An 8,774-nucleotide genomic window follows, 5' to 3' on the forward strand; every position below is an offset into this window, starting at 1 on the left:
CGGCCGCGGCCGCGGCCAGGAGGGATTTTTACGTCACGTGACCAGCTCCACGGGGACAAGGAAGTACCTAGCGTCCCTGCCTAATGGCGGAGAGATCCGCGTCGCTTCAACCACAAAAGCCTAATGTCGCTCGCAGGAACTGATTGCAGGGACTTTCAACTGGAGTCCAATTGACCGCCTCGTTATACCGTAGGAGCGGCAGGTAAAGTTACGGCCAGGGAGGGCAAATAGGAGCCAAAGTAAAGAGAAAACCACACGAGATAAAAGCGGTAGCAGCATATTTATTTATCCTCCGCCGGCGCCGCCGCCTCGCGCGTTCTGCTGTGGTCGAGAGGTTAAAGCGCCGGTACTTGTCGTCACGGCGTGAAAGTTCCGGATTCAGATCGCGCTAGGGACTTCTTTTCTTTTTTTTTTTTTGTATTTTGCGCGTGTCTTACTTTTGAACTGTGATCCTTTTTTGGAAATCATCCACTTGCACTACTGCGCCTTACACGCTTTTACTGTTAGTCCCACCTGTTCAATCGAAACACCGGAAAGAAATAAAAAGGATCAACGAAAGTTAACGCGCTAACACAATCATTTCATAATGTTCATTAAAAGGAAACCAAGATAACAGCATCGCTATGGCTTTCACACTAACGGAGCCGAAACAAGCATCCTTTTCCCAGCGACTAGTTTATGTGTTTTTAAATATACAACGCTCTTGCTACGATTCCTTTCAATAACAAGAGACGCCTATTTAGGACTAATAAAAACTGCAGTTGTGACAATTAAAAAAAAACAAGTAAAAAAAAAAGACTAGCAACTCTGGCTACACTGATTGAGCGAAATACTACAGGCAAGGCAGCATGTCAAACGTCTGACAAAGTAGTAAAACCGAAATAAAAGCGATCACTTGCATGGAATGTGATAAAAAGTATATTTATACTCTTTACATTTTGTTATGGCAATCGTTTTGTAATATTACCACATTACTTGTTGAATTTTAGTAAGATTAGCGGACGACCACGACCGAATGCAAAAATGAATCAGGCGTCGACATCGCAAACCCTCTCTCTAATGCAAACACCTAAAATGACTTTGGAACAACAAATGGAATTCATTATAATTAATTCCATTTATGATCCAAAGTCATTTTAGGTCCCTCACTCTAATGCAAACTCCTAATATGACTTTGGATCAACAAATGGAATGAAATGATTGTATTAGCGCGTTAACTTGCGTTCATCTTTTTTTTTTCTTCCCGATGTTTTGATTGAACAGGTGGCAGAAGAAACCGTGTAAGGCGCAGTAGTGCGAGTGGATGATTTCCTAAAGAGGATCAAAGCTAAAAAGGAAGACGCGCACCTTTCGACCATAGCAGCCGGCGCGAGGCACCGGCACCGACGGAGGTAGATTAATATACTGCTACCGCTTTTATCTCCTGTGGTTTCTTCTTTATTTTGGCTCCTATTTACCCTCCCTGGCCGTAACTTTACCTGCCGCTCCTACAGTATAAAGGGGCGGTCAATTGGATTCCAGATGAAAGTCCCTGCAATCAGTTTCTGCGAGCGAAATTAGGCTTTTGTGCTTGAAGCGATGCGGATCACTCCGCCATAAGGCAGGGACGCTAGGTACTTCCTTGTCCCCATGGAGCTGGTCACGTGACGTAAAAATCCCTCTTGGCCGCAGCCGCGACCGCAGCCGCAAGATGAGCAAACCGGCCCTGGTGAGAAAACCCCTCCAGGAAGGCCGAATAATGAGTCCGAAGTTGGCAGCTCGGTGCTGGTCATTTTGTTCGGGGAGCTCAGAAAATCGCGTCCGATCTCGTCGGTAGCTTCTTCTTTCTCCTCTATCGATATTTTAATACCGACCCGTTATTTTTTTTTCTTCTTTAGTGGCGACTATTTACTGAAAGAACTGAGAGAACGAGGTAGAGGAAGAAGAACTTTCTACTGTACCGCAAGTACAAGGAGAGAAGCAATCTCAAATCGAAGTACAGTTCCATGACAGATCGGGCCAGGTGATAATTAGCAATATTCTTTTTTCTTTTCATCTTGGATATCGCCGCATTTTAGAAGGGCATGCACTACCTGTGCCACCGACCAGTATGGATGGGGAACACCCCCCTCCCCCCCCCCCCCCCCCCCTTTTCTTGGTATTCCGTGGGTATTGACGACGTCATTGCCGTCTTCCAAAGTAAAGTATGCAAGCACTGTCTGAAGCTTGTTGTCCCACACTGCCTGGTGATAGATAAGGGGAGAAAGTTGGCTTAGAAGGGCGGGAGGAATTATATGTAGATGGTTAAGCGTGGCGGTTTCAAATTTACAATAACGAAAGAGACACATTGAAAACAAACAGACAACAGAACACAGTCTGTGTTTTCTGTTTGTCTTCAATGTCCCTCTTTCGTTATCGTAAAATAGGAATCATATAACGAAAGTAATCCCTGGAGAAGGGGAACAAGAGGGACAAAGGACAAACATAGATCTCCAAAACCCGTTTGCTCTACTGACGCCTAACCCTTGGTTAGCTCAGTTGGTAGAGCGCTCCACTGGAAATGGAGAGGTCCCGGGTTCGACACCCGGACCAGGAGGATTTTTTCGGTCGCGCAACAGTCACCTAGCTGTGTTTGGAGATTTATGTTTGTCCCTTGTCTCTCTTGTTCCCCTTCTCCAGGGATTATTTGCGTCATTCTTGCGCACCTCGCTTGCACTTTTCCAATTAACTGCATTATAATCAGGAATCATATGTTTGTATTTTTAGATTCAGGCTAAGTCGCGCAAGTACCGCCCGTTACAAAAGGTATAGCCATTAACATCCATCCATCCAGCCAGCCATCATTGTAGGAGGAAGGCTTATGAGGGCTTGCAATTAGACCCCTCTCCTACCCTCTGATGCGGGTCCGCAAATACTTCAGTCATCGTGTCTCCAACGAATACCATGTTTGCTGTACGATGTATGAAAAGTGTGATTGCGCTTTTATTGTTGCTACTCGTGACGGCATGACTGACTATCAAACGGGACCGCCAAGCTCGATGGCATACGTAAGAAGAACGACGGAAGCTTGAAGCCATAAAATCCAACAGCGTGTAGGTTGACAGTCTGACGTCTGTTACTTTTATTTCCGGCTACAAAAGAAGAAGAATACGAATCAAAGGTTCCCCAGTATGGAGCTTTCGTGGAGCGTTTTTCCCTTCCGCCATGTTCGTCCGTTGCCTCCAGTTTGTCAAAAACTGTTTCACCGTTCTGCGCATGCGCGTTATTAGCCTTGCCAGTAGTGTCCTGTGGGGTTCAGGAGCGGTCTGAGAAGAGCGTTGCGGGACGCACGAAACTGTACACGAAACGACCTGGGGAAATTTAATATGCGGAGAGCAAGTCGTCTGCTTCCTGCGCAGGAGGGTCGGTGGCGTCAGAAAGATGTCGAGCTCTGATTGGCTCCGATTGAAAGACAAGACCTCAAAGCAATCTATCTTGGGGTCTACCCACCATCCTTCATTCAGAACCAATCAGAGCCCGGCGTTCGGACGTGACAACAACCCCTGCAAAAGAACGAGACGAATTTGAGTTCCGCAATGCGGAGCGCAAGTTTGTCTGCACCTATTTTAGAGCTCCTGTGTCCTTTTGCGCTCGGTTTATTTTTTTTTCTTCAGTTCAATTTTGTGTAGACTCATTTGTTGTGAAAAGAAATTATAATTATTCATTAGCTCTATAGTGGCTCTGCTCACGCTGTTGTTTCGCAGGCTCTCGAGTTCAAGGACTTCGTTGTCGAGGGCAATTTATTACCAACATGGCTCGCACACGACGTGCATACACGATGGGGAGGAACGAAGACAAATCTGGGCAATGCCAGCAACATCAGAAACACAAGAGCGGCGGACAATGGTATCGATAGCGCGATTCCTAACGTTTTCTGCAGAAACTACTTCCTCCATTCTAGCTGGCGCACACGAGGCGATCGAAGTTCTTGACGATTTTTGAATTCGGGTTCACAACTTCTTTCAGCTAAAGCAGTGTCCCTGAATTACAAGGTATACTTTTTTTTTTCTTCTCAATATTGTGCGTACTTCTGTAAATATCACGGCTGAAAGTTTGGTTTCGGGCGTCAGCTGCAAAACCGAAACTATCTTCTAGAGTGATGGCAACACTTAATAGGGAGTTTTAGAATAGCGCACGCTAAAGCTTTGCGCACGCCAAGAATAGCGTCGTCGCCACTGCGCATGCTCCGAACGCAAACCAGGTTTTGCGCTTTGCGTGCGCAATTTTAGCGCGCGCTATTTCTCGGAAAGAGCGTGCGTACGAAAAGAGTCTTTGCGCTTCTCCAAAGAGGATTCGTGATGAGAAGTTGGCTAAAGCCAAGACGAGCACAGTTAAAAAAAAATGGCGGCTTCCAGGATTATGTCGGCGGCTGTTTTGGCGGCGTCGTGAGTTCGACGTCGGCGGCATCCTCGCGACTGCAATTTTCAATACGGGACGACATTGTACTCGGTTTGGCAGCGATCACCGGCAACTTGATGCTTGCGGAGCGCGAACATTTCTCGGCGAACGATGTGCGAAGGTCAGTACACGAGACCTCTCTTGCCGAGGCGACGCAAGCGGACACGACCGGTCAACCGCTCGCGTCGCGTTCTCCTGTTTAAACAAATTAAAATGCTACTCTGGACAAAAAAACTCGTTTTTTTTCTAAAGTTACACCATTTCGTGTGTGAAATAAAATTTTTTACTGAATCTTGGTGGCGTCACAAGTGCGAGATGCTTGGGCTTTTGCGTCGCGGCGGAGAAACGCTATTCTAAAACTCTCCTGCGTCGCGTGCGCTAATACAAGCGCTAAATTTAGCGCTAGCGTGCGCTAAAATTGCGTACGTTATTCTAAAACTCCCTAATATCAGCCATACGGCCGTTATCTCCCTTATGCCCGTTATCAACCATTCGTATGGCTGATGCTATTGTTCTTAGGCTAGGTGGCGCAAGCTGCCGCCAGTTGCAGAGGGTACAGCCGTTATCATCTGTCCATCGATCCAGAGCTATCTATACATCCATCCATCCGGCCAAGACGTAAGATCACCGTAATTCATGTACAAAAAAGAAAAATATATATATATATATATATATATATATATATATATATATATATATATATATATATTCCGAGTACACTTAAGCGTTTTTTATGAGTTGTGAATACGAAATCATGAATGTCGTTCTTCCGCCCCCTCAGTTCGTCTGCGGCGTACTGGCGTGGACGGCCACGTTTCGCTACTATGGAGGTAGCGGCTAGAGCCAGTAGCGGCCGACGGCCGAGCGCGCGCTCTCGTGAAGTGGCCGCACTGGACCGAGCTCGGCCGCGCAGCCCCTCTGGAGTTTGCCCGTGCGGGCTCTGTGGCTACCGCTAACTCTTACCGGCGGCCGGGCCGCTTAGGGCCGCTGCGTGCGCTGCGCCGCCATGAAGAGGGCTTCTCTGGTGGCGTTCTTTCGAACTATGCCAAGCGAAAGACAATCAGAGCTTCGTTCCTTGAAACTATGACGCGCGAGAATCAATGGGAGCCTATCCATCAGATTTCTGCTACAGACGACAGGCTTCGCTTCACTGGGACAGAGGAAGGTGCCCAACGGCGCGGCTTCAAATGCTGATGACGTCGGTTCGCTCCAAAGGACAGTTATTGCTTTCGCATTAAAAAAAAAAAGGTAGGAAGGTTCTGGAGGCGACATGATGCTGTGGAGAGTAAAGTCAGAAAATTTAGTGGGGAGGGAGACGCCCCCTAAGATTACCAAAACCAAGAGACACTATTGGACGAAAAGGAGAGCAAGTCAGCTCTTCTCCTCGTCCAATGCAGAGTGCAAGTGTAGGGCTGTGATAACATCAGAACGCCGAGCTCTGATTGGTTTTGATTGAAGGATAGTGGGTAGACCTCAAGCCAGCTTGCTTTGAGGTACACATATACACACTATCCTTCAATCATGGCCAATCAGAGTTCGGTGTTCTGACGTCACCACAACTCCTGAAAAAAAAAAAAGCAGACGAGCTGGCGCTTTGCATAGCCTCTCTTCGTTTTGGTCATCGTTTCGCGTACCTCTCCACAGCGTCATGTCGCCTCCAGAAGCTTCTTACCTCCGTGCCGTGGTGCTGCGGTACGCGTTACAACAACGGTACAAGTACAACCAGTCAGTGCTGCCTGGTTGCCAGATGAAAATTATCAACATTTGTAAATTGGTTGTACAAAGGGCAAAACGTGCTGTATAAGTCTATAAGCATCCCATTTCAATAAGAAATTCACAGGGTCGCTTATGTTATCAGTAAGACGACTTGAAGGCGAAAGCCCAAGCGGCTATCCCGGTGATAGCGAACCCCAAAAGACAGCGCGCTCTCTGACGACGCACTTTTTTCGCCGTTATGTCGCACTCCCGCTCTTCACCGCTGCTCGAGCGAGAATGTCCTCCTCTCTCGCTGGGTTTGCGCCGCGCGCGCGCCTCCGCCGATTCCGGCACAAGTAACACTATCTCCTGGTCCTGTGGCGAACCGTGGGGTTGGCACCTCTCGTGTGACGTGTTTTCGTTCCTTTCGTGTCGCCGACGTGTTATCGTACTGTTCGTGTCATCAACGTCAACTGAACGATGAAATATATATTTGCTTTCGCCTTAAAGGGCGAAAGCATGATATATTTAAACTGTTAGGGGCGAAGCTCCTTAGGGGCTAGCCATGTCCATATGTCCGTCCAATGTCCGGCGTCGGGTGCTCCTGCTCACGAGCACGTGAGCACGTGCTCCCGAGCTCGTGTAGGGCAAAAAAAAAAAAAAAAAAACCCGCATCTTCACGTGGTGAATGATGTTGATTGGGGCGAAGCTCTGGAGGTGCTTGTCTGCGTAGACGGTGAGCCGCAGCATGCCGAGCATTTCGTTCGTTTTCATCCATGTCAAAAAGAGAATGTGCGGCATGGAACGTGGTTATCTACGCATTTGAGCATTTGACCGCAGCGTGACATGGATGAAAACGAACGAAAGGCTCGGCATGCTGCGGCTCAGCGTCTACGCAGACAACCACCCACCAGAGCTTCGCCCCAATCAACATCATTCACCACGTGGAAATGCGGTTTTTGACAGGTTTTTAGTTTGCACCGAACCTGAGCGCACTGAACGTAGTAACTTAGTGAAGCTTTTCTTTTCTCAAATTTCGCTTTATTTTAAAAGTTATAGGCAAATTAAGATTACAAAAACAATAAAACTACAACTTTCTTCGTGACATCCTTGGTCGCTTGAGTGGCCGTGAACTGGAGGAGGGGTAGTGAGCTCAGCGAGCGCTCATTGCTGCCGCACTCCGTGTCGACGGCTCGAGAGGGCGCCACTAGGGCGTGTTCTGGATAGGCTGTATGAAGCGGGCGGCCAGGGCGGCTCGCATTGCATTTGCTGCGCGATTATAAACTAATTCGGCATGATACTTCATTGGCCACAAGCGACAGGAAGCACGGGGTAAAGGTCAGTTCAGAACGGGAGCCACTTCGCGCTGCCATATTGCTGAAGGGCCAAACCGCAAGCCAAAGCTGCTCGACGAAGGCCTTCGGAACGCTCGGAACCGGTCGAATCCTCGACTGCAGCGCCGCCGCGTACATTCGGGACCTTTCTACGCTCGCCTCTCGTCGGTGTGCCGCCTTTTCCACCACTTGGTGGTGGGTATGTTGACGGGTCATTTCTTGTAGCCGTACTTTATAAACTGCGTTTGTTTCTTTTCTGATCTAAAACACTGAACAAAAACTACTTTCATACATAATTGAAACGGTTCGCGCCGTTTATATTTTGTATTTCGACTAAAAAAAAGCTTTTAGCGGCTCTGACCAGTAGTAAGGTTAGAACCAAATACTTCAAATTTCGCGCGCGTTCGGCACCGCGGGTGGGTTCCGTAGGTAGAGGAGGTTTCCGCGTCGTCCCTTTTAAAATAGGACGCGCGGATATTTAGTTATTCTCTCCGTGCTTCCTGGCTTGCCGGAACCCCAAGAGACGTGACACCGCAAAAAAGTTAGACGCTTAAATATGATTACAGCGCCCCTTTAATAATCTATCCATTTGATTTTCGTGTGCATCTGTCGTCACTTCCGGTTAGACTCTAAATTGAAAATAATTCGTCTGCTATGAGTGCCTTGGCGCCATGTTGGAGGCATTCTGCGTTTTATTTTTCGAAAGCCTTGTATGTCTCATCATTCAGTCGACCTTGAAAGTCCTTGAGCGAAAACACCTAGACGACACGAAAGGTACCAAAACCCAGTTCTAGAAAAACCAATACTGCTGGCCGTAGCGTCGACTTTTACGGCTGGAACAATTAGTTGCGGCGCAACTGACCATTTTTAAACCTCGAAGAGCAGACAAGCTACGGTGAAAACACGGCCCCAAAGCAGACAAAACAGAGCAAAACAGGGGGAAGGCCACCAACATAGATTTGGTCCGGTTCCGGTGAGATTTACGAACCTGTAGTAACGTTGCACTTACCCCCCCCCCCCCCCCCCCCCCCCCCCCCCCCCCCCCCCCCCCGAATATCCTGGCAGCACGACCATGAAGGTTCGTTGTTCGAGATTGGGGAAACAGCTGCTCTGCTACCCACTGTCAGCTGTTTGGTTCGCAAGGGAAGAGACAGCTACAGCTCTGTTAGCTTCGGACACTATTTGCTCTTTTACCATGTTGCCACAGATGGTGCCCATCACGTTCTGGACCTGGGCAAATGTGTACTTGGCGTTTCCAGCTGCGGAAACAGTGTTCCCGAAGTGGAGCATCTCCAGCTTCCACCCGAAGATCAAAAAGATCGTGGAAGA

At 48.1% G+C, this 8,774-nt stretch overlaps 1 protein-coding gene and 1 non-coding gene across 2 annotated transcripts in view; both read left to right on the forward strand.

Annotated features, from left to right (window-relative positions):
* The first annotated feature begins 2,502 nt into the window (after window positions 1–2,502).
* On the forward strand, window positions 2,503–2,575 carry Trnas-gga. The gene has a single exon. It is a non-coding gene; the product is annotated as a tRNA-Ser (tRNA).
* A 1,174-nt stretch (window positions 2,576–3,749) lies between these two features.
* LOC115320722 overlaps window positions 3,750–8,774 on the forward strand; it is a 14,202-nt gene continuing 9,177 nt past the window's right edge. The window contains exon 1 of the mRNA XM_042286277.1: window positions 3,750–3,864. Coding sequence (XP_042142211.1) covers window positions 3,770–3,864 — 95 coding nt within the window. The 5' untranslated portion in view covers window positions 3,750–3,769. The remainder of the gene's footprint in view (window positions 3,865–8,774) is intronic.

The sequence above is a fragment of the Ixodes scapularis genome, unplaced genomic scaffold, assembly GCF_016920785.2.
Source record: "Ixodes scapularis isolate PalLabHiFi unplaced genomic scaffold, ASM1692078v2 PGA_scaffold0__279_contigs__length_252992795, whole genome shotgun sequence".
NCBI classification, from domain to species: domain Eukaryota; kingdom Metazoa; phylum Arthropoda; class Arachnida; order Ixodida; family Ixodidae; genus Ixodes; species Ixodes scapularis.